The sequence below is a fragment of the Apteryx mantelli genome, chromosome 3, assembly GCF_036417845.1.
Source record: "Apteryx mantelli isolate bAptMan1 chromosome 3, bAptMan1.hap1, whole genome shotgun sequence".
NCBI classification, from domain to species: Eukaryota; Metazoa; Chordata; class Aves; order Apterygiformes; family Apterygidae; genus Apteryx; species Apteryx mantelli.
The window spans coordinates 46220148-46247267 of record NC_089980.1 but is presented as its reverse complement, the minus strand read 5'-3'; the positions used below and the strand labels follow the sequence as shown (position 1 = coordinate 46247267).

At 39.5% G+C, this 27120-nt stretch overlaps 1 protein-coding gene across 2 annotated transcripts in view; it reads right to left on the bottom strand.

The window, feature by feature from the left end:
* Positions 1-27120, bottom strand: part of RMDN2 (regulator of microtubule dynamics 2) — a 51593-nt gene that overhangs the window by 8268 nt on the left and 16205 nt on the right. For both annotated transcript variants that reach the window (XR_010883705.1, XM_067293276.1), the window contains 5 exons: positions 16300-16375; positions 14495-14572; positions 4715-4813; positions 2905-2958; positions 2734-2814 (listed from right to left, as the gene is read on the bottom strand). Coding sequence is in view for 1 of the 2 variants with exons in the window: in XM_067293276.1 (XP_067149377.1) it covers positions 2734-2814; positions 2905-2958; positions 4715-4813; positions 14495-14572; positions 16300-16375 (388 nt within the window). In the remaining variant the exon portion in view is untranslated. The remainder of the gene's footprint in view (positions 1-2733; positions 2815-2904; positions 2959-4714; positions 4814-14494; positions 14573-16299; positions 16376-27120) is intronic.

Sequence of the window (27120 nt, the reverse complement as noted above, 5' to 3'; positions counted from 1 at the left end):
AAAAACAATAAAGGAATTCCCCTGCCTGAAGAAAGAGAGGTTTTAAAAATCACATGAGAAACTGTGATTACTCTCAGATTTCTAGCATGACTGTGACAACACACTACGCTGCTGACAACCTTGAGATTCTGTGCTGTGGCAAACTAAAGAGATCCTCAGACTGCTGTTGAACTGCATTTTCTATTTCAGTCCGTGAACTCCATCTTCTATAGGGCTGTAGTCAAGTCAGGCATTTTACCAGCATCTGTTTCTGTTGTCTCCCCAAAGTCTCTTCAATCTTATTACAGCCTCTTCCCTCCCTTAAATTAACCCAGCTAAAAGTTATTCCTACATCCAATTCCAAATCCTAAACAACTGCAGTTCCAACATGTCTTCCCAAAAATCAGTAATGGTCTTTCTCTAACACAATAATCAATGCAACCACTATATTCTAATTCAGGTGGGATTGGAGTTAACTGCTAGCATCAGCAGAGTTCATGCTCCAGATATCCATTTAATATTAATGTGCTTGCTTTATCTTGTGCTGATTTTTTTTTTTTTTGAATTACACACTGTTGCCCCAACAACATATTTTCCTGGAGCTTTTTCTAAATTTATCTCAAAACACGTCACATGTAAACAAGCCAAATCAGACAAATCTGTGATATATATAAAATTAGTCACAGCAGAAGAGGACAAATCATCTTGTCCTCTTCAGATGCACAAAAGACTTTTGAGACCTGCTTGCTGCTCTTTTTCAGTTCACATACCAGTATAAATCTTAATCCCATCACCACTCTGCTTGCCACAATACACATATGCACCCTTCAGATTGCTCCTGAATTCCTTTCCTTACCTCAGCAACCCCCTGCCTTTTCAGGTCTGTTGGCATATCAGAAATGAAACAGGGCTTTCCTGTTTCCAGGAACAAAATACCCCCAGATGGGCTCCAGCTCATGTTTAGAGTTTGGAGGCAGGATTTGTCTCCCATTAACGTAGCAGCCTGAGAGTTAAGTATCTAAGGTCTTCACATGTCATCTCTGTCTACCATCAGTGGACAGAGAGAGGCAGGATGAGGCACCTGGAGGTATCTATCTTTTTCCGCTGAGTGGAGCCTCAACAACTACCTTTGACTGGTCACCAAACTTTTGGCCAGCTAATCTTAGCAGAGATGAATCCCAACCTATGCTATCTCTGTATTTTTTGAGGAGTCTTTATGACTATGTTGAACAACTTCCAGTTTACTATACACAAGCAGCCTTATGCCCACCAGAAGTTTCTGTGATATATGTGTTTGCAATTTTATTGGGTAGCATTTTTAATTACACATCTTACTTTTTGACTTCAGAGTTCATTGCAATATTACCTGGCCTATAACAGGAAAAACAAAAAAATTCATCAGCATAATCGGTCCAGACATACACAGAACTGGCTGAGCTCAAGCAGTTCAGTTGCATATTCTTTCCCTTAAACCACTGGTCCTACTTTTTTTGCAAAGAAATATGGTACAAAATTACTGCTAATTGATAGCAGTCTTTCATATGTTTTGTAAAAATGGGCAAACTGAAGGTACATTTCAGCAGTAAGTAAAGAATAAAGTAGAGTGAAAAGATTATTAAGTCATATCTGCATCGACACACATTTAAAGAAACAATAAAATTAAGCAATGATTGCTTAATTTATGGTTGGTACATACTCTAACTTGGGCTGAAAATAGAGGCCACCCAGGAGCAGCTGCTGGTGAGGCATGCAGTGGTCTTTCTTCTGAGCAGGAACATTTGACATAAACATGTTAGTGCTCCATACACTGCACTTATTGTCAATCAAATTACGGAGCTATTTAATGGTCTTTTTCCTTAACTTCAAAGAATTAAACGGGATAGGGCCAATTCCTCTCTGGAATCACCTCTCTCTCTCCCCCTACCACATCTACTATGCTCAAAGGGGGTCCCTTAGGCTGACAAAGCTCAGGTTTGAACTTGTGATGCTCTAGGATGGTAAGACGTTTTCAGTCATAGGTTGTTAATTATGGAACTTGCTTCTACATGAGATCAGACAGCAAGAGTGAGTCTTCTTGCCATGACTTGGGTTACATTTGAGAAGTTAAACCACTTAAAATTTCTCAAATATCTGTAGAAATTTCACATCAATGCACAAAAATGCTCTAAAGGATCTAAAAAAATAATTTAATAATCTGTAAGAATAAACTAACTTCCAGCAGATGGAACTGGAAGAACTGTGCCTCTGACTAGACTGTGGCTGAAGACAATGACGAGCTTGAACAATTCATCCAGTTCTGCTATAGCTAACAACCCACAGTGCCCAGGAGGCCTTGACAACAATCACAAAACATAAGCTTTTAGGTGAACTAGTAATTATGGGACTACAATTCAGAATACTTTCAGCTGAGAAAGAGTAGGTGTGAGGGAAAAATTTCAGCACAGCTAGAGTGACACACTCAACTGCTTGTGCTTAAGATAGTTTAATGAAATGGGTTGAATTACAAAGAGCTTAATCCACAAGGCAAATCTCTGACAGCCTTTCACACAGACAAGTCTCTGACAGTTTCCCAAAGAGTTTTTTACAGCTGTTGATACAGACAACTGCAATGAGACAGCCTACAGTGGAGAAAAAAAGAAGGTTCTGTGTTCAGAGGAAAAAGTGAAACATTATGCCACTATTGACACTGTAATAATGGGTACTAAAAACAGGACAGCAATCACAAGAGAACAAGTTATCATTCTCAATACCCACCTCATTAGTAACTGAGAGAACTGACAGTGCGGAATCACAGCACTTCAGTGCATTGTTTTTCTGGCCAAGATCTTTATAGCACTGAGAAGAAAAAACACATTTTATTTCTAACCAGACCACTGTAAGAATACCAGAGTCTACAAATCATTATTTTCTAAAGAAGTTGATTACCTTTGCCAAATACACATAATTTGACTTGGAATATCCTGGACACATTTCTTCTGCCTAAATAATAAAAAACAGGAAACAAAATAGACATAAAAATTATGTGATGAGACTTATGTGGTTAGCATAACATTTTTAGTAATGCACTAAGCTTCCTCAAACATCAGACTGAATCATCCCTACTGTGTGCACCACAATCCATTTAGCGTTAAAAAAAAGGAAAAAAAAGAAAAAAAGAGAAAAGAACAGAAAACTCCAAACCAGGCACATGAGATGTTGATATTGAACACAAAAATGTTCTAACTCCTCAGTCTTCTCTATCTCTAAATGCTTTGTAAAGACAATGGATCATTCTAAACAGAAAACAAAATGTATTCACTCATACAGTGAGTTGGAAGACACTAATTTTTCTGCATTATTAGTAGTTATTTCCCCATCAAAGAAATAAACAAGCAACCAATCGTTACTCACTTTTGGTGATGGTTAAAAATTATATTCATTAACCTTATAACTATTTTTCTTTCACAGACCCTTATCTTCTATCTCTGGGTTCACCTTTCTCTTCACATCATCATCTTCTGAAAAGCTCAAATAATTCAAAAAGTTCAGGACTATCTTCCTTTTAAAACACACCAAGGACATAGAACCTCAAATGATGAGTAAAAACATTACCAGTTATCTACTAACCAAGAGGCAGCTTTAATCAACAAATGGCTTTTGGGAGTGAAAAATCACATCAGCAAAATTTACAGAAGCTACAACTCTTGGACCAGAACAGTGCTACTTTCACTAGAATTGTGTATTATCAAACAATTGAAAAGGATGCCCAAACAACTGTCTTTAAGAAGATAATTTAAATTTTGTTGCAGAAGATGACTTAAAACTACAGTTACTTTGCAGCACTGAGGTCTGTAAGCCCACCACAAAATGCCCCGAAGCTAAGGTGAGTATTTCAAATGATTTCCACTAGCTTGGGATCATGACCTTAAAGATAAAAATCTCTTACACAGGGAAGGTTGTAATATACTGTGTTGTCCAAAATTCAAGAGATTATTCCACTTTTAAATAGACTAGGAACATAGAAAATAAACACTTCTGATATTGCCAAAAATATGCTTTTGTACAATTCTTTTGAGCAACTGTCTGAAGGTAACTGTAATGATGAAAGTTTACACTTTGAATTTAGTCAAGTTAAAAAACTTTCATTTTTCAGTGCCAGAAGTAGAAATGATTCACATAAAAGATACTGAAAGACAGTTTTATTTTATACACATGGTGTTTTTTTTGTAACTGTGCATTCAAGTAGAATGGCCAGAACCTATGTGACAGAGCTTTCTTTTCTACTTCACTGTAAAGGTCATTTCTTAGCATCCACCTCACCTCCACAAAAAAAAGAAAAGCTTCTACTGAAATTCAAATAAAAGAGCTTCAAATCAGAGGTTTTCCTTGCCTGTGTTAAATCCCTTGCAAAAATGGGCAAAGTCATTGCAAAGTTACTACTGTGGTCAATCTGTTTCAGTGGTATGTATAACTACATCTATTATCTATCTCACATTAAATCCAATAACTATTAATGTGGCAAGTCATTAAAGACTTCTGTAAAACAAAATTAAGAGAAGAAAGGTATTAGCCACTTGTCTCCAAACTAATTTTAAAATAGAAAAGAAAAAATTATTTTATTAGAGAGCTCTGTGGTATTTAGGAGAGTCCTGGATTTATAGCTACTGAACATAATCTGTTGAGCAGAAATCTTGAAAACAGTCACATAGATCAGCTGGTAAATAGCCACACAGGAAAACCCTTGGCTAGGACCTACCTTAAGGAAATTCTGTAACGCTTCTTCTACTGTTGAAGTTGGTGGAGTCCCAAAAAGAGCAGCAGCTACTTTCTTTTCAATCCAAGACAACTGAGCTACCTACAATATAAATGGGAGGAAAAAAAGAGAAGTCTTTTAGGATAGTTTCTCAGATTTGGTGTAAAATATTGTCCTGTGCTGCTGTACTACCTATACAACTTATTTTGCAAAAGAATGCACAAAGGAATGTTTAATGTTGTCGACTGGCCAGCTTAAAGCACAGCCTTTTGGATTTTAGAGTCCATTGACAGGGAAAAGTACATAGGCAGAAATACACTATAAAAAACTAACATCATTGACAGATTATCCCAATCTACAAAGTTTAAAGTACATTTAAAGCATCATAAGACCGTACCATTTTTAAAAAACTAAGGCTAGAAATAGTGCTTTAATCTTTTAAGGTTTTCAAGTGACAGATAGCACAGTGTGGTAGTCCATCTACTGAATGCTTTTCAGCATTATGAAAAGCTGTTGCTACAGTCAAAATGTGCTCTTGGCCCTTGTAAAACAAGTTCATTTATTATACAGAAGCTGGTCGCAACAACTGTTAAGAAGCAGGCTTCATTTTTCCCTCTCCAATCCTGACAAATAACACATGCCAAAAAGCTCTTCTCTTCTCAGGAAGACAGGCTGCTATAAAAGGACTTTACGGAACTGTCATATTGCCACACAACATATATGACTTCTTCCCTTACATACAGTGACACATGACAGAAACTGCACTGGTTACTGCCACAGGGTATTTGGTTGCAGCCCCTAACACAGTGAAACACACCTCACGCCTCTACTGAAGGAAGGAGCCGTTCAGAAATGCAACATGAGCCTGAAGCCCGTTCATACGGAAAACGGGTGAAGGAACCCTCCTCCTCCAGATACTCCTCCGGAATAGCTACCACATCTGCAAACAAAGGGCAGGTCTTTATGCCTTCACAGAAGTGTTTGAACCACAGCACTGATGGCTCCTGTCACAGAGTAGAAGAGAGTTAAGCAAGGTTCTGTGCTTTCCTCATGATTTCTGGCCTGATCTATGCAGAGCAACGCAGAGAAGGGATGCACACAGGCAAAGTAAGAAAGCTGCTCATCCAAACCAGGAGATGAAGAGAGACGTGAGCCCCTTACAGCCATCTGTTTTAGAGGGAGCTCTGATTCAGTAATGGAGTTAAGCCTGAAACTCAAGTCTGTCCCTCTGCTGTAAAAATTTAAATGGTTTTGGATAGCTTCTGATTATTCCCGCCTCATTCCCTGGCTTCCCAATCTCTTCAGGGCTGTTGCCACCTTCCCTGCCCTCTCCTGCTGAATCCAGCAATTATCCAGCAGGTTACAGTTAATTATGCTAAAATACGCGAATCCATCCACACTATAACATATGCTACCTACAGCCATGAACCAGAACGTTTCTCTTTTAAGTGGACATCAAGCTCTCCCTATTTCTTGTTGCAAACTGCCTTAAAAATACCATTGCAAAGAGAGCAAATACAGGCCAGCATGCAATGGAAAAATGCACAGAACCATGTTTTCTCATTTGGCATCAACAAACTAGCTAAGTAAGAGCAACACTGCTTGGAGACAGAAGGCATCCTGGCCAAGCCTTGCTGGTTGTCTGGCAGGGTCCAACGCCTTGTTTGTTAAACGTCATCAGTAAGTCTTTCACTCAAAACCACTAAAAATAATATTCCAGAGATAAACAATATTAAGAAACCAAAGCTTTTTTTCATCATCTCTCTCAGATCCCTCGCTCTTGAAGCCTCTTTTAATGCAACAAAGCATTTTTAGGAAAGCTCTCTTTACCAATCTCACAGTTCTCACTCATTAAAACAAAATGATGCTTCCCCTCTTTGCACTGAAGTGCTTTTACACTGCGTTACAATCTGCAGCTCAGAGGTTAAAACTTCAAGTTGTAGGTAGATACTTTTTAAAATATATATACATACACACACACACACATATATATATGTATATATGTAATTCCCCCCACACTTCCCTAGCTACTCTCTAGTTTTCCAGGACAGATTCTGTGAGAGGTATTAGATTCATTTTTCTTTTTACAAAAATATTGTTTTCTTCAGGCCGGTCTACTGCTATAGTGTTCCTTACTCTTTTGGAAGAGGAAGGGGTTTTCTGTATCTCCAAGTTCATCTCATCAAGATAGAGTGAGCTTACAGGGGAAGGAAGAAATGAAAAAAAGTGAAGGGAGTGTATCTTATACTGTTCTCTGAGACACCACCTGACACTACATATACACTGCATAGATACAATTCCCACGTACACAGAGCAAACTTGCAGTTTTTCTATGTAGAGTTATAATTAGCTATTTAAAATAAAAGTTCTTCCTGGCAGTTGTTTTATTGTCTTACAAGATTTAATCAGAATTATTTTACTGAGGTTTTAGTTCTTATTTCATCTGCCTTGGGTGCTGCTTTGCACTATACGTACTTAGCTATTTCTATATTACAAAAGCCACCAACCTAAAGCAACATTTAAAAGCAAAATGCAGCTATAGTGAGTTTTCATTAATGTGCACTGGAATCAATATTACACTTTATGGGTAATACACAGGTAGTCAGATAATTCTGTAATGCTTTACATACTCAGACTTACATGCCAACGGCCTGATGAATTCATTGCAGCAAACTCTAGCCATTTACAAATGAAGTGCCTAGTTTACACTGATTTTCTGGGTTCCTTGGATAGTCAGTAGAGAGATAGGAGCTCTTCCATCAGGCAATTCCTCTCGCTTCATCTACTTTAGCCTGGGCTGAACTATCCTCTCTTTCTCTTTCTTTCTTTTGACTACAAAAGGAGTGCTGTCAGTTAGCTCAGATCTGACATGTATCTTGTGGATGGCTAAAGACAGGTGAGATAAATCCCATCCCAACAGCTTAACCATCCCCTACCAGAGTCAGTCTGCCTCCCTCATATGACTGAGCGGGGACAAAGGGAGAAGAGCTGCTTTGTAACATAAAATTGTGTCCTGAAGCAATAATGATGTACAGGAAATGATATCCTTTCCCTGAACGCATACAAGCAGAGTCTTTAATTTGAAATCAATTTTTGACAGTAAATTTTTATACCAACTTTATTAAGTGTTCTCTGTGTGTGAGCAAGCACATGCAACAAAAACCCCAGTGCAGAAAGCTCTAGTATAGTGAAATTTTAATTTCTGCAGTTATTCCAAATAGTGCAAAACATATCTGGATGCCCATACAAAACAAAGCACAGAGACTGGATGGAGTGAGATTGTAACTATCATCAGCTTCAACATGACCGCTATTTCACTTAACGTGCATGTCTCAGGACTGGTATAGGAGAGCAGAAAGTAAAAAGCAAAATAACTAATGCAGCAGGTAATAACTACCACAACAAAAAAAAAAAAACGTTAAAGAAAGAACAAGATTGTCCCCTGCTCTACAGATGACTTTCCAATCTTTAGCATGTTTTGGTTTTCAAGATCTCCCAAGCCCTGACCTCTGTCTCCCCAGCAATCTGAAAATTCACAAGGACACTGCAATGAACGCTGGAACATTGCTCCCCAGCTGCTGTATGTGAGGACAGCTAGTCCTGCTCGCTTGAGAAGAGTGGCTAAGAAAAAAGAAAACATCAGTATACTCCTGAACTTCCCTAGGGCTGGAGGGGAGTAGGTCACCAACACAGCCTGGCCACTGGCAAGCAGGGGATACCACTCTTCAATATCCAGAGCTAACAGGGACAGGCGTCTCTTAAGATTTCTCCTAGAGATCTGTCAAAAAAGCAAGCTTTCAGCAGCTTATTCTACCCAAAACTGTATTAATACCAGAAATGGAAGAAAAACATCCACAGGACTAAATTGCAGCTGACCATGAAGTCAGTGCCTGGCACGCTCCTATCAGACCTCTCCTTCCACTGAAGACTAAGGCAGAAAATGTGGTTCTCCCCTATATATTTTGTGTCTAAATTGAAAGTGGGAAAAAGGTTTCCCTAACATCCCTTTCTCCTCCGTAGATTAGTGGCAGCAAAACTCAGATAAAAACTAAAACATCCACTGCTTGGAGTCTGTTTTTGTCTTCTGTTTGGTTTTGATGAGAAGCAAACCCTGTCCATTCATAGCCTTTGTCAGACTTCAGGAAGTTGGTGCCAAGGAAACTAGCCCATTCGGTCTGAAAATTCAGCCAAGACTGACCTGCCTCCCTAAAGGATTTCCTTTGCCAGTGCTTCTTTGGTAATAGTTCGCTGAAGACACATAACACAATTGTCTTCCATAAAGGAAAATCATCCCATTGATTCAGCTTCAGTAAAATATTAATGCAACCTATGTAAGTATCTTCTGAAAGTGTTTTCTTTTTTATTACAATACATTAATGTGAATTGTATTAAATAACTTTACAATGCTTTGACTTCTGGAAGAGATTAAATAACTGGACAGCAGCTTTAAAATACTGGCTTCCAACACAAACACTCTCGTCTCTTGCCATCTGAGGAACCGCTACAGTCTGCACAGGCATTTAGCCATTTATCCAACTTGAATTCCCTGGGCTGTTCCCCTTTCAGTAACGGGAGCAGACTTGCAGAGCACACAGACAAAGGAACTGGGACAATCTGTTCCCTGATGTAACCCAAACCCATTATATTGGGATACACCTGGGATGAATCCAACACATGGCATGTAACCTGCAAAAGTAAATTCCAAGAGATCTCATTTTTAACACCACACCAGCATTTACCAGAGGCTCTAATCCAGTTTCACAAGTATATGCCAGCTACTCTGCGCCGGTACTGTAACGGCAGGTAGCCATAAATCTTAACGAGATACATACTCAGTTTTAAAAGCTACTCTAAACATTAAAGCACTAAAAAAAAAAAAATAAGTATTAAGAATTACCAGATATTTGCTTACAGAATTTTAAAGAAAGCTCTAATTCTTACATACAATTCACCACAGATCAATTCACTTCCAACAAACATTTCCTGATGATTTGAAGAGCAAAGCAGTTTTCACTGTCTATTCACCAAAATGAAGAAGCTGAAACTTAAAAGTCTCCAAACAACACTGTATTTATTTTAAATCACATGCATCAACATAAGCATATATTAAACACACGAAACCTTCCCTAAAAGACATGTACTTGGCAAAGTCTGCTTTTTGTCATTGAAGGTTGAGGGGGAAAAAAAAAAGATTCATCTACTATCATTTAAGAAATTTTAAATGAAAACTCTTTTGCTCCAGTTGTTTTTCCTTGCAACTGCTAACATATCTTCTTACATACTAATCACAATTTTAATTTGCTGACTAAATATTTTAAAGTACCTTAATCACAATTATATGGTATTCATCTTTTCTTCAACACTAAAGCTACCCTGGAAAACATTAACACTATTTAGCAGTACATATCAGCTCTGGAAAAAGGAATATTAAGATGACATTTAGTAGGGTTCTATGGTTATTCATTTCTAACAGTGTTCAATTACGTTTGGTAAATGCATAAATTATTTTTTCTTTCCTCATCACCTCTGCAAAACAAAAAACATGCTCTACACTGGAGCTTTATGTGGGTTCTTCTATACACAGCAGGTCTTACAGGAAAATTTTGCCCATCATGACATCTATGAAGTGATCTACGAAAAATTCTGCCTATCTGATTTTGTTACCAGAAGTAATTCTCTGACAAAGCTGAGATGATATGTGAGTCAGAAAAGAATCTAGCTCTGTCTTACAGCTCTACCGGCTTTCTAATAAGAGAAATCAAAAATATCAGAAATCGATTTTTAGACAAGGAGGCATCTGAGTGTCACTGGTCATGCATCAGAGGCGAACCCCTCCATGCTGCAAAGTGGTGGGAAGGTCACCAGGGGCTCTGCTGGAAGGCACCAGTGGGGATCTGGCCCGGGAAGAACAACTGCTGTGTCAGAAACTTGGCTCTCCGTTATTGCTGCTTTTCACAGCAGGAAAAACTGTAAGTAGTTTTATACCGAGGAAGGTGAGAAGTGGCAGTCAGAGCCAAATTCTGGCAAAATTCTACCAAATTGCTTGAGCAGTATAGCACACAGTCTCTGGGTATAGATTTCAGCCTTCAATAAATCTTCACTGTTTGCCTCCACTGTATGTTTATGCTCAAATGACTGTTCAAACGATTTTCATTCAAAAAATAAACTGGATTCCAGAGTAATAATACTAGAAGCATCCCATTTTACAGCTTCTTATGCTATACCTAACTTTCAGTTAGTCAGCCAGAAAAACAGTGCTAGAAAATAGCAGTAAGATCCCCCAACACTAAATGGGGAATAAATGGGAAATGTTTGACTAGAACAGGAAGATTCAAGTACATCACATTTCCCAAAAGTGTTATCAAAATCTAGAAAGTATCAAAACACTAGTTACCTTTTCTAATTATGCTGCTTCAGTAAGAGAATATGTGACTAAAAATGTCCCTAGAAGAAACACTTATAAAAGAGCAAATGTTGAGGCTCATCCTAATTTGAGCCCCAAATGAGCTAAACTGCAAGTACAAGCTCACCTTTTTTCCTCAGTCATCCTTCTTTCTCCTATCATTTCATCATGTTAGGTAACAGCCTCCCCAGCCTCAACCTCAAATAGACTAGACAAAAAAATCAGAAGGTCTAAGAGGAGCATTATCACTCCATCTATGGGTACCAGTACCAAGGAAGAGTATGATATATCTACTTTTCAAGAACCCTATTGCAATCTCTACTCCGAAGAAATATTTGGGACCAACACTAGAGACAACAGTCTAATCTGGGGATTATTATCACAGCATGAAACACCTTGGTCTGCAGGACAGGACCAAGGAATCTGTCACATCTTCCACAGGCTCCTAAAACCATCTATGTTAAATGCACAGCCAAAGCCTGTATTAGTGCATCAGCACAGAAACTTAATCGTATGGTCTGCTAAAATTCATGAGGGTATTACCAATTTCACTGGTCTCAGATCTAGAGCCAACTTCCATGCTTGAGCCAGTTTTCAGAACCATATAGGGTTGCCAAATGATAGCCTCATCCTGCTACTGAAGGTGTGCAAATCACAAAGTGATTAAAAGCTGACAGTCCCAGAAGTTAAAACAAAATGTAACCCAGTCCTATATTTCATTTATTTGTATTATGCAAACCTGTCTTAAGTGCCTCAGGTTACTATTTTGCCACGGCCATCAAGACAGTCACAGGAGCTGGGAATTAAAGAAAAAATCCTGAAATAGTCCAATGGATACATCAGATCACATCCGATTAGTTGGATTGTTTTACTTTAAAAAAAAAAACAAAAAAAACAGGTCAGGCCATATCCTGAAGCAAATGCTAATCTGTGGCTTTACTGTTCAGTAAGGAAACACTGCATAGATGCTGTGAGTGTGGAACACGTATGTGCAATGACACAGCACAACAAGCAACATTTATCACTCACTCAGGAAGTGGCGTTTGCCACTAAAGTGGAACAAGATTAAAAAAAAAAAAACACACAAACAAACAGTGCAATAAGAACCAAGTGGGATATACTGAGGTAACATGTAAAGTATCAAAAAGGGGTAGTTCAAATGACAAACAAGCCATGAGAAACATCTGGGAGTGTCTGATATAAATGCAAGCTGCAGTCAGTTGTTGGAAACAGCACAGTATAGAAGCATTTGAGAGAGATTCTCCTCAATAGCAGGGCAGCATGTATATGACAGGACAGTCTTTAGCAACTCACTTTTGCATAGCTAGTGCTGATATTTCAGAGTACACCATGATGAAAAGCTGGATGAAAAGCTCTTTGAAAAAATCTGGTGACATACCATGTTTCGATCAACTAAGAAAAATGTAATTGTTGAAAGCTTATTGAAAATCATATACATGATCTGAAAGAACTGCTGAAAGATTCCCTTGCATTAAGTCTTGTTGTAGATAAAGACAACCAAAGTCAAAGGCTGCAATGTTCTAAACGTCACAGCAACTCCCTCCTCCTAGTTTGCAGGCACTTCACAGTGACTAGCTTTGGAAGTAGGTGAAAGAAAAAGGCCACGCTGGAATACACTTTTTTCTAGCAGTTTTTTTATTTATTTGTTTATTTGAAGGTGGGGGGGAGGACTTATGCAGTGAGGTAGGCCATAGAGGAAATTGATTCCGAAATACACGCTTGCTCAAAACATATCATCATATGTTTTTTCCCCCCAACTCATGTGGCACAGATGGGGGGGAAAAAAAACCCTGGTATGTATGTTAATGCTCTTGCCTTAAAAGAAACTTTCACTGCCTGCTCTGCCAGTAAAGTATGGATTTCTTAATACTGTCCCAGAAGGAAAAATAACTGCAGTACCATCACCACTGGACTAGAGAACAGCAAAGCCAAAGCTGTCAATTTTGACATGTAATTATTTTAAGGGATTGGTGATTAAAAAATAGAATCCATCAGAAGAGGTCGTTGTCTCCCTGCATGGATCAGCAGAAATATATACATACATGTTTTAGATACAGGTTTTAGAAACAGAAGCACATGGTTCAAGACCAACTTTCAGCATTCAAAAAGAAAAACAACCTCCCCCAAATTAGAGCACTCAAAATGATAAATGATTGATCCGAGTTCACAAACTAGGCAAAATTTTACAAACTATCAGGAATGTGTCAGTGAAGGAAGCCCCTGCTGAATGCAGTGAAAAGGCTGAAATGCCTTGGTGACTGGGTGCAGTGCGTTTTTCTGACCTATTTCAGTTTTTCAAGGCATGCTGAACACTTGATCCCAATCTAGATGGACATCTTCATCTCATGTTTATATGTGCTTTTGATTCAATTAATGTGCTTGAAGGCAACACCTTACTAAAAGAGGAATACAGTGGTTTCAGAACACAACTTTTAATATGAAGAGTTCAGACTGAATTTTTGGAGCGAAATAAGCAATCTCCTTCTAACATCAGCTGCTATTGCTTTGAGAAGTCTCCCAGTGACCTTTTACAGCATAGACCATGCAGGAACATTTTCTTCTGACAAAGATGTCTCTCAACATGCAAGACAAAGTGATAAGGATAGCTATCTGAGCCATCAAGAATGTGGGTTTAGGAATAAAGAAACTCTCAGATTACAAGCACAATCATCAATTTTTCAAAAAATTAAATCAACAGCTAAACTTATAAGCCAGATAATTATTTTAATTTTGCATATGCAAATACTCATCACTATGTTATTAATACAATATTTAAAAGCATTTGTCATGTTGGCATAACAAAAAAACCTGTATTACTCGGGAATTTTGAGGTAAGTTACAGATTTTATACTTGCATCTTTGCTGTGACATTCACATCAAATCCACCAAGCCAGTGCAGTAGCGGTTCTGCCACACACCTAACGCCACAGCATGGAGGTGCTGCCATCTCCGGTTACGGGTGGGGAATGAAGTTACAGCAGGGCTATATAACTGACCCAAGGGCACCCAGGAAGTTTGTGGCAGAGTGAAGAACTGAATTCAAGCCTTCCAGTATCCAAGGTTACCTTTTCTCTTTTCCAAATATCTGTTACTTTTCATTTATGCATTTAAATAAGAAATCTGAATACAACGAGGGGCATATGAGTGTAGTTTACTTAATATACATGACAGGAATGGACAGCAGTAACATCACAGACATGGAAATAAAATCCAGAAATGCATATGTACTGTTTCATCTAGTTTCAAAACATCTACTTCAACAAATATGTACTTTGTCTTAAAGCCTGTTATTTCATTTCAAACGCATTATCATTTTTCAGTATACTCAAATCATAGGTTAGATACAGAAAGCAACTTACTGAATAGCACCATCTTCCATTTAGGTAATACAAAAAAGGATCTTGAGGCTTAAGTTCAATTGCTTTGTCTAGGTGCTCCTATTCGAAAGAAAATCAGTGTCACTTTAGATGTTTGCTTGGCAAGTGTGTTCACATTCTAAGAAATTCACTGTAAATCATACACAAATTTTGAAACTCTCTTCTGCTTTAATTTTGTTCTAATATCCTAAAAATACTTTAATTAGCAAACCCCTTATGAAGGAAAACCACAAACAATTATTTAGCAACTCTGCACACAATGCAGCAAGACCTGTTGCATTTAGAACATGACTGAGCAGCTCCAAAGTTCCACCAAATAGCTCAAGAACTTTTGTCTTAAAAAGGCAACAACTTCAGTTATATTAATTGTATATACAATTACCATTATAAAATGGTAGCACACCAAATCAGTAGGAGTGCAATTATTCTCTTTGATAGATCTTAAAAAACAGCACCAAGCTCTTCCACCTTGGAACATCACTGTTGTAACGATATGGTTCATGACGCAATAAATTGTTCCTATAATGTGAAACATAGGAAATAAAATGGTTCTGCTGCAGTGAAACAATAAAACCCAGGAACTATCTAATGTGGTGCTTCTTCCAAAGCCATTTTCATTACAGGTCATGAGTTTCTCTATTTCTCTGTTTAATTCACTGCAAAAAGCTCTTGTTGCTTAACCTGAGTTTAAAGAAAAAAGAAATATGTTATTTCATCCCTAACTACCATTTGCCTCTCAAAAGAAATTTCTCTTAAGATGTTGTTTTTTTCAGATATCTGTTTTTCTAATTAAGTCGATCACTAAAACATGCAAATTATACTGATCTGAGAACCTATTATTTCATCATATTGTCCACAACTATTCAGATACGAGCTACTTTTTCATGCTACTATTTTCCCCAAAGCCTCCATGCTTCCAAATGACTTACATGGATTTCAGCAACTACTTCTCAAGAGAAGGACCTCACTGAAAAGGCTACTGTTAACACTGCGGACTCTTTTTAAGCTCCATCCTTTAACAACTGCAGCACTTCTCTGTTATATGCCCCCTTTTCTGCAGCATCACATCATTTTTGCTATGCTCCTACCAGGCCCTGACACTTGGGACTGAGGTCGCTTGGCATGGCTCTGACAAAATTAATGTGCTCTCACAGGAGAGCCCTGCGACACTCCAAGCCCTGTCAAGGAGGAGAGGTGACAGGGACTTGGCCCGGCGTCCCCCAGCAGGGGAACTCCCAGTAAGGGCAAACCTGCCTGCTGGCTCTGGTGACACCCAGAAACAGGGATGCAGGCTCAAAGGGGCAGCAGATGGAAGGAGCCAGAGCAACACCGAGCACAAGCACGGGCAGGGGAGTACACCTAACACACACCACTATGTCTAAATTACACAATTACCTTTGAAGGGACAGGGTTAAAGCATACACCACTTCTTAAGGGTGGCATGAAGCATGATTGCGGGAATGTGTTAGTTCACCACTAAATATTTAATGTGTTTCAGTTTTGCAAATGAAATTGTTACTCCCTTCTCCTCCCTGCTTTGATCACAGAATAAAATGGAAATCTTGATGTTATCAGAATCCTAAGTCAATTCTTACATTTTGCCAGCATATCACCTATTCGTGTACATAAAAATAACTCCTTCACTTTAACATAGGCACCAAAATATACCTTTGAGGATGAATTACTGTGTTGGAAATATCCATCTTTGACACTATATGAGGAAATAAATTACAGGAATAGCTTAAAAAAAAAACAAAAAAACCCCACAACCCTACAAAAAAACATACCTTAAAGAGATAACCATTCCTGATTTTGTTTTGTACACTTTCAAACTGAGACATATAGCCACACATAATTGCAAACCTGAGAGGGGAAAAGAAAAACACACACACATACTTTTTGTGATTTGAATAAACCTTTGAATCAAATTACAAAATATTTCAATACCTAATTTACAGATTAACACCTGTTTTTCATCCATCTTGATGGCTGGTTAGAAGCTTGGCATGAGCTGTATACATTCAGGAGCAGACAAAAAACAAAACGAAACAAAACAAAACACAGCAATAATGGAAACAAGAAGCTTAAATGACACTGGGCTGTCAGTGAAGTGAACAAACAGGGATGTTTCTCCAAAATTTAATTAACTTAAAGCAGCGACACTTCCAGACTGGCTTCAGTATTGCCAGTAGTTTAATTGCACGTGTTGCGTTCTCCATTGCAATGCACCAAGAACATGAACACCTCCCCTGGGGGAGGCACCTCCTTGGGATGCGCTAAATGGGAAGATGAGCGCACCCCAACAGTCCTTCACTGTCTCCTACAACCTTTCTTAAGTGTCCTGGTACATTTCAGTACCTCTAGCTTTGTTTCAGTATGTTTAAATAATTTAAAAATATGCATGCACATTCTGCTCTTACAGGATCACTACTGCTACTCTGTCTATTGTAAAGGGTTTTTTTTTAATTCTGAGAAAGTGGGGACACTGATAACAAGAAAAGAAATGTGAGGTCATTTCTATTAAAAATTTATTGTTAAGCAGGTAAAGCTTGCAATATTTTCAATGGTCTCTCTCTCTATGACATTTTCTCAGCAATACTGCTGTTTTATTGACAACCCACTTTGCACATTTTTATTGCTGTGCCATTATTACTTCGACAGCCATAGAACTTGCTACGCATAACCAAAAGGAAATTCCCCAAGCAAGTCAGTCCTACCTTCCACAGACCTATTTCCATTGGCATTTAGACAACTTCACATTTCTGTATAAAACTAATGCAACCACTTACAACATACTTAAGCAGCATAAACTGATACAGATGTTCTCCTCTAAATTTTTCAGAATTTTACTTTCCTATTAAAATTTTTACAATGCAATGTCAAATTGAAACAGAGTAATCCCAAAATCAAGTTGAAGTCCAGAGGAAAACATGAGTTATGGAAGAAACTTACCAAGTTAATCGCAGTAACAGAACCACAACCTGTATGGCACACACTGATTTTAAGCATTACTAAATCTCAGCTTTCTTGAATTTCTTTATATAATGTAATGGTTCAAGCTCCAGTGAATCCTCATTAAAATGTCACTTCTAACCTAAATAAATCATTTTATTGCTTACAGTCATACCTAATGGTTTTAATTTAAAAATCTATTTTAGAAGTAGTCCTGCTACAGATTATTGCTTTTTTGTTCTGTAAATGTTCTCGGGTACAGCATGAAAGTCAGCATAACAACAGTAGTTGAATTTGTAAGAGCTCCAGACAGACTGTCAAACACTGTTGAGCAGGATGTATGTTGTGATCAATGTGCACCGAACAAAATCCAGCTAATCGCACCGCTCCTTCTGACAGCTAAAGCTGCAGGGGGAGCACATCTCACATGGGAAAGAGCTGCGGTGGAAGAAAAAAAAAAAAAAGCAAGGGAGGGTCAGCAAAGTTCAGGTATTTGGAAAGAGGGGGAAGGTACTGAAAACTTTATTCGGCTTAAGTAACTTGGGCAACATTTCCCCTATTCCCTTTACTCATTAGATGCTAATCAGATAAACTCAGCATACCATAGCTAAACGGATTGCTGCTACAAAAGAAAACAATGAAAAGCGAACAAGCTAATCCAGCATCTTGCAGTATTTCCCTGTCTGTGTGTGACAAGAAAGAGGGCCTTAGTTTAAACCAGTTCAGAGAAAAACTTCTACTTACAGCTAAAATCTCCGGTGGAGAGAAATGCCAGTAAAGTTTTCAACAAACGAAAAATAAGATAGCCTACTGACTTGAAATGTATTTTCTTTCTTCAAAGCTCAAATGGGAGCGTCTCATTATGAGCATCATTTTTTTATATTTTATACTTTTGAATTGGACTAAATAGGCAATTAGCATAAATAAATTATTTAATTTTTAGAGTTAAAATTCTATGGCATTTCAAATACTAATTTCCAGGGAAAAAAGTACCTTTTGCCAGGAAAGAGTTTTTAGACATTTGATATAATTTTAAAACAGTTCAAAAAAGAAGGGTAAGAAAGCAAGCTTTATTTTCACTGATCTAAATGGTGATATTAACTAATAAGAAAATGATCAGTGAAAATTAGGAAGGAACTAACTAAAAGTACTTCCATTTTGCTCTTTTCATTCAATGCAGAAGACATCTTGGCAGATTTCTGGTACAGCTCTTAGCAAAGCAACCAGACTGAAAGAGAAGTGCTTCTATTGCAGAGACTATATCTTCTTTTTCTGCACATCCTTGATCCTGGAGCTGTACCCACTGCACTAACTTTGTCTTCAGTCTCCTCTCTTCACAGTCACCTCCCCCATCTAGTGGTTAAACATAAAAATATCAGACAGCCTAAGGCCCTGAGATTTTCACAGATTTTGACATGGCCACCTAGTGTACTATTATCATAAAAAATGTGAAAGAAACCCCACAAGAATGTGCAAATACTCTATGAAACGAATAAGGCATACATATATTTTATCAGAGCACATGATATTGTCTTTCCTTACAACCGTTGCCTTACTTACGCCCTTTGAACAGGATTACAGTATCACTTATGACAGCTACATAGAGAAAAATAAAGTGAAAATCATTATTGACTAAGCACTGCAAGAAAGTGACCTAACTACTGAGTAAACATTAATGCCTGAAAAATGTCAAAAACATGCCCATAGACATATTCATCAAAATAAACATAACTGAGATAATCATAACTTCGTTAGACAGACACACATTATTTCCGACAAAAAAAAAAAATTCTAGGCAAAAGAAAACTTACTGAAAATAGTATAGAAGCATATGGATTAATCTTCCACAATTTATATTCTCTTTCTAAGCACAAACAATAAAACTCAGCAATAAGTCAGTACCGGGTCCCTTTGCCACAAACAATGTGACTAAAACTCAGAGTCACAAGAAAACGTAGTTGACATAGATGGATGCCAAGCATCTATACGGACCTCATGTAAAAGGGTCCAGCTGCAAGTCAGTTTATGTTTTCCCCCCTGGTGTTCCAGAATTTCTATACAATTTTATCTTGTCTGAATATGTAAGAGGGAATTACCTGCTGCAAAAGAAAGAACAGCAGGTTGATCCAGCTAGTTTTACCAAGCAAGTTCACAAGCAACCTGAATTTGGATGAGCAAGGAGCTCCTGGCAAAACTCAACCAGAAGAAGGAAGTCTACAGAAAGTGGAAAGGGGGACAGGCCACTTGGGATGAATATAGGAATGTTGTCAGAGTATGCAGGGATGCGACGAGGAAGGCTAAGGCCCGTTTGGAATTAAATCTGGCTAGAGATGTCAAGGACAACAAGAAGGGCTTCTTCAAATACATCAGCAGCAAGAGGAAGACTAGGGAAAATGTGGGCCCTTTGCTGAATGGGGTGGGTGCCCTGGTGACGAAGGATGCAGAGAAGGCAGAGTTACTGAATGCCTTCTTTGCTTCAGTCTTTACTGCTCAGGCCAGCCCTCAGGAACCCCAGACCCTGGAGGCAAGAGAGAAAGTCTGGAGAGAGGAAGACTTTCCCTTGGTGGAGGAGGAGTGGGTTAGAGATCATTTAAGCAAACTTGACACCCACAAATCCATGGGCCCTGATGGGATGCACCCACGAGTGCTGAGGGAGCTGGCGGACATTATTGCTAAGCCACTCTCCATCATCTTTGAAAGGTCATGGAGAACAGGAGAGGTGCCCGAGGACTGGAAGAAAGCCAATGTCACCCCAGTCTTTAAAAAGGGCAAGAAGGAGGACCCAGGGAACTACAGGCCAGTCAGCCTCACCTCCATCCCTGGAAAGGTGATGGAGCAGCTCATCCTGGAGGCCATCTCCACGCATGTGGAGGAAAAGAAGGTGATCAGGAGTAGTCAGCATGGCTTCACCAAGGGGAAATCATGCCTAACCAATCTGATAGCCTTCTATGATGGAATGACTGGCTGGGTAGATGAGGGGAGAGCAGTGGATGTTGTCTACCTAGACTTCAGCAAGGCTTTTGACACTGTCTCCCATAGCATCCTCATAGACAAGCTCAGGAAGTGCGGGTTAGATGAGTGGACAGTGAGGTGGATTGAGAACTGGCTGAATGGCAGAGCTCAGAGAGTTGTGCTCAGTGGCACAGAGTCTAGTTGGAGGCCTGTAGCTAGCGGTGTCCCCCAGGGGTCAGTCCTGGGTCCAGTCTTGTTCAACTTCTTCATCAATGACCTGGATGAAGGCACAGAGTGCACCCTCAGCAAGTTTGCTGACGATACAAAACTGGGAGGAGTGGCCGATACGCCAGAGGGCTGTGCTGCCATTCAAAGAGACTTGGACAGGCTGGAGAGGTGGGCAGAGAGGAACCTCATGAAATTCAACAAAGGGAAGTGCAGGGTCCTGCACCTGGGGAGGAATAACCCCATGCAGCAGTACAGGTTGGGAGTTGACCTGCTGGAAAGCAGCTCTGCTGAGAAGGACCTGGGAGTGCTGGTGGACACCAAGTTAAGCATGAGGCAGCAATGTGCCCTTGCGGCCAAGAAGGCCAATGGTATCCTGGGCTGCATCAGAAAGAGTGTTGCCAGCAGGTCGAGGGAGGTGATTCTCCCCCTCTACTCAGCCCTGGTGAGGCCACATCTAGAGTACTGTGTCCAGTTCTGGGCTCCCCAGTACAAGAGGGATGTGGCACTACTGGAGCAAGTCCAGCGAAGGGCCACAAAGATGATTAGGGGACTGGAGCATCTCTCTTATGAGGAAAGGCTGAGAGAGCTGGGCCTGTTTAGCTTGGAGAAGAGAAGGCTGAGAGGAGATCTTATCAATGTGTTCAAGTATCTGAAGGGAGGGTGTCGAGAGGATGGGGCCAGACTCTTTTCAGTGGTGACGAGCGACAGGACACGAGGCAATGGGCACAAACTGAAACACAGACACTTCCATCTTAACATGAGGAAAAACTTTTTCACTGTGAGGGTGACAGAGCACTGGAACAGGTTGCCCCGAGAGGTGGTGGAGTCTCCTTCTCTGGAGATATTCAAAATGCGCCTGGATGCAATCCTGTGCAATGTGCTGTAGGTGACCCTGCTTGAGCAGGGGGGTTGGACTAGATGATCTCCAGAGGTCCCTTCCAACCTCAGTGATTCTGTGATTCTGTGATTCTGTGAATTTTAATTGCACCTAATATCAAAAATGCAGATAGGCACTACCAGCAGTGAGGCTCTGGCAAGCATAGTTTATCCCATATGAGATGGATTTACAGTAAAGATTTAAAGCCTGAAACCCAAAAGGAGCCACTTGAGGACACACAAACACAGCAAGTTTTACCTTTTCCCTGATAAGCTTCATGGGACCAAAATCAGAAATAACATACATCCTCTCAGGCTGGCTCCTTACTCTTCCATACCTCCTTCCATCTATTCCAACTCCAAAAACCCTCCTGTTCCATGCACACTTTGGCTTGGAAACACAATTTGGGGGACAAGACTTCCAGGTCTCCTGAGCCTCCCATTTAGCAGTCTAGTTTCAACAGAAAAGTTTCTCTTTACTGTAATCAGTATGACTAAGAACAGGATGAGAGTTTGTGGTATTTATTAATGCCAAAGGCAACTTAATTCAAGTGCTTCGTGACTATTCCTGCTCTCCCCCCAGCTCCCTCCGCGCATGGGTAACGCATGAGAGGCCCACAGAAAAAAGGTCCATTTTCATTCCGGTTCTAAATGCTGTTCCTGCCTCTCTCTACATGGCTCACAACCTTGTGCATCCCGTCTCATTTCTTTGCCATTAACTCCCTCTTATCTGGATCACAGCAGTCATCCTACTGGTGAAAATACTCAGAATTTGTCCACAGCACTCATTCCATCAGGCAGAGCAGGCGGCGGGAGCACACGTGCTTCCTTCTCTGTCAGGGCTGCGTGCACCTCACACACGTGATCCATGCGTGGGTATACTCTGACGGTCTCTGCAATGCAGCCAGACCCTCAGGCTTTCTTTATAATCTGACTTGAATGAGATCTCAATTCCTACAGAGGGAGGTCCTGCAACTTATATTACTGTTTGTGCTTCCTGTGACATTACTGCTTCAGAAATCAGTTTTACGTACTTAAAATTGTATTGCTTTCCCAACTTGATGCATCATCTATAAAAACGCATCTGATATTAAGTTTCGAGGCAAAACCAAAACACCAGTTCGAAACTACTTTCCTTATGTTGGCAAGGGCATGGCGGCAGTGGCTACGAACATGAAAGACTGCCAATGTACAAAGTGAAATGCGCCGAGGCATAAAGTAAAATGTTTAGGTTTTCCTTACATGGAACACAACTGAGTCTACATTGAAGAAACTGGCAGGAATACAGTTTTTATATTAAAAATCCACCAGAGTAACAGAGCTGAGCTCCAGGGAAGCATCAGATGTAGCGCACACCTGCGTAGCTGACACTTGCAAATACACGAGGAACAAACCAATGTTTAGGTAAAAAAACAAAAAAACCCCAAAACATTAATGCAAGGACATTTAAAAAATTCTGGCTTAATAAATTATTGCAACACATACAATAAATCAGAACAAGGAAAAATGCTGCCGTTAATGGGTATTCACAGAAGTGCATTACTGGAACATGTGGATGTTATGTTTTGCATTTCTGAGGCTGTGGATTCTGCAACTGAATCATGTTCCAGAAATGTAGCTTTTATTACAGACATTTCTAGTCCTTATTGCTGCAAACATGACCTCAAAAAAAATCTGCAAATCTGGAAGCAAAGTGAAACAACAGCTGTCAGAGATTACATTTCTGTCAAGGAGAATTGTTGTTATGAGGATCAGTAGGCTGCCAATATTATTTCCTCTGAGACCATTCTGGCAGAGAGCTTCTAGTAAATACATCTTTTCACAAGCCAAATCCACCTCCTTTGCACTTGCATAAGGATGCTGCAGCATTTTACCACAGCGCTGCTATTCCAAGAGCCTTTACACCCAGGGGAGGCATGGTGCCCCCCCTCACAGGCGGGACTACCGACCCGAGCTCAGTCCCATGCAAAGGGCTCCTATGATGCGAGTGCCGGCATCTCCTGCCTCCCTTCAGCAAGGAGGGAAATGCACACCAAGTAGGAAGATCAACAGATGGAAAATGGACCAAAAATGTCCTCAGGCGCTGCAACGACATTACAACATTTCTGAACAGAAACATTTCAGTGACCTACTCTATTTAAAAAAAACAAAAAAACCCACAGAACTCAAAATTATGATTTTCCCCCCCAAATGATTTTTGTCTGATCTAATAAGAACCCCACCAGCCATAGTCCTAATGCATGACCTTCAACCATTCTCTCATTTAAACGCTTCTTAACCAGAAATACACAAGCTAAGCATCCCTCAGATTCACTTGCTACAAAACAAGTTACAGCTTTTCAAAAATGGCTTCTGAAATTGCCTTTCTGTATTTAAAGTTTTAAATTATTGTTGCCAAAATAATAAGTGATTTAAGGATAACTGGCTGACATCAAGCATAATTAACAATGAAGACTCCTATAAAACTTCTTTGGTCTTCCCATAAATCAAATACAGGATAAATAACTCATAACCTGAAAACTCCATTATATCAAGTTTTGACTGCAAGCAGTATTTCTGGCCAAGGCATCAAGTCTTGAAAAACAAGACTGTATAATAGAAACACATGCTTGTAGCTTGCGAGTTAATCTCTCTCTGCTACAATTCCAGGGTTAAATCAGGGATAATTAAGGAGCAACAGTCACAAGTTTTTAGTCAGAACAAGCACCATACAGATTCACTTTCAAAAGTTGTCAGTAGTATGATAATATCCTACAACATATTCTACAGTTTTAAAGAGTTCCATCTCACTAGAAAAATATTTTATTGGCACTGCACCCTACAAATCTGAGAAACTATCTGTTACAATTCTATTACTAAGAGTGCATGACATGTTTACTCTTCTGCAGGAATTTTGTGTAAAATTCCTTTGCATGTACATGCCATTAAAGTACTTCTTCCACAAAAAGAACATTTTTCCTGCTCCTGCACAGCCCCCTACATTTCTGCAAAATAACCAAGTTACATGCATTTAAGAACTTGACTTTACCATGCTGGGTGGTAATACCTATTAACCTTAAAAGTTAGTCCACTGATTGTGATCCAGGAGAAACTTCATCCTGGTCAGGTCAAAGCAGTGATAGACTTCCGCACTTGGGAATCTCTTTCTGAGCAGTTCTTGACCCTTTTGCCAGTGAGTTTATGGTCTTTTATTCACAAGATTCACAAGTTAAAGATGTTTCCAGATTTCTGAATACTTTGTAACTCTCAAGTACTACAAAACACCTGGCTAGACTCTCTGAACTGTTACACACAGGTGCTTCCATATCTTTCCAATCTTTAGGATTCTCCACTGAAATGTGGCCTACCTGGGACTATAATTTCTTTCATTTTTTGTATACCAAGTATAAGACACAGCAAGTCCACTTAGAAGCATAAGACATACTAGCGCAAAGATTCCCCAATTTCTAGCCCAGGCACAAGCTCAGCAGAAAATTATATATAAACATAAGGGTCAAGATTTTGAATTAGTCCTGGAAGTGAGTAATAAATCTCCACAGCTAACAAAAGCTAGTACAGTCTCTATGACTACCTCCTTTTCCATTTTCTGCCATGTTAATACGGGTCAGGCAAATCCCCAAGTGATAATTACTCAGGTCCTCAATGCAGGCAACCCTTTCTCTTCCACAGTTCCCTCTCCCAGTGGGACTGTCAGCTCTGGAATCGACTCCCACGGACAACCCTGGGCTTGGGGATCTTGTTCCTGTGCTTCTGTGTAACCCACGTACATATGACAGAGAAAAGTCTTGGAGGCAGCTGTACTTTCTGGGGAGTCTGCACTTAAAATTATCGGCTTTCCACTGATAATTTCACTCTGCTGTAAATGGGATACATGTTCTGTACAGTTCCCGTCACCAGGTGAATTCCATAAAGTGACCCAAACTTAACTGCAGTGCTAAGCTGGCTTTGTGGCAAACCAACCAAAGTCCAATGCAAAGAATGATCTTTCCAAGTGAACGTGATGAAAACTGGCTGCATCTAGTAACCTTGCTGTTCTTTGAAGAGCCTATGCTAACACATCCTCTTCACCAAAAAACGGAGTTGCAGGATTCTGGACAATTACCAGAGAAGCCTTCTGGACTTTTTCCTAACTCCTGGGGGGGGGGGGGGGGGGGGGAGGAAACATCAACAACAACAACAAGAAATCCACTTGCTTTGAAAATGAACTTAAAAGTGATTGTTTATATTTCATTAAAAATACTATTCAGCACACCTTGGCATTCTGCATTTTTTTGTAATTGTGAAGTTAAAGTGGTGCCATCTGAAGTGGCTACAGCACTGAATCGGCCTCACAGCACTTCCAGTTAAAATCAGGATGACAAGGATATACTGTGGTCCAAGATGAGCTGTGAGGGTTCACAGCTATCATTTGGGAATCACTGACCCAAAAAAAAGATTTCGTTTGAGGCTTGGGAAAACAAGAAGACCTGTGACTGACCAATGCCAACTTCTGCATTCAGGTTCCTTCACAATTTGAATAATTGCCACAGGCTGAAGAAGGCAACAGGTCACCTAAAATATTTACTCTGCCTCTCATCGGAGTGGTCAGACAAACAATAAAAAGTTACAGCCATGTTTTTTCCTTTCCAGTGTTTCCATTTAAGTAAATTTTTTAAAAGGTGTCCATTCAAACAGTCTGAAGGTTTTGTGATCCAACTGACAACCACAATATTAAGTATGAATACGTGTTTTCAAATATCTGGATTTGAATATTAAAATTACTAGCAGCTGGAAAAGATTGTTACCAAAGCTGACTGACTACTTCAAGCTCTTTTGCCCAGTTCTTTCTGCATGCATCTTATCAAATGCAATCTGAGGATGAACACTGGTCGCTTGTCAGTGTTTTGGTCAGTAAGCTGGCCAGTTCCAGTGTTGATATATTTTTTCATAAAACTAGATCATAAAATATAGATGGTTTACTGAGGACATGTATGGCTTTTTTTTTTTAATGAAGTACACATGAAAAGTAAAGCTAAATATCTGACCTCTAGGTGTTGTGTACATTAGCAAGGATTTGCTGGTAAGACCATTCCACTAAATTCTCCTAGTAGACAAAAAACATACTTTTTATTTCCCAGGACAGCTTATGGCAGTTCCACAAAACAGGAAAAAATTGCCCTGGCAAAAGGACTTTTTCCCCAGTATATCTCCATCCACACTAAAGCTTTCATGGAACAGTTATGCCAGTCAGGGTGTGACCAAAACATATTTTGCTGTGAACGAAGCTTTTAAGCATTAGGGATAAGCTTCTAAAACAAACTTTCAAAGAGGCCTATAGCCCTAATCCTTGCTTGACAGACATAGTATACATTCCTAATAAAGAACATTAAACCATAAACAGAACAGGATGCAAGGAAAACTGAGTGCCAGGTTATAAAAGTTTTATAGAAGAGTTATTAAGAGACGATATTCAAAAGCACAACAGCAAACAACCCTTCCCAATGTGGAGAAAAGACAGGACATGGATTTAAAGGCCAATTCAGCTCCAGTGAGGTGTTCTCCATTGACCTAAAAATCAAAAAGGAACTGAACCTAAAGGTGAAAATAAGAACACATGGCCA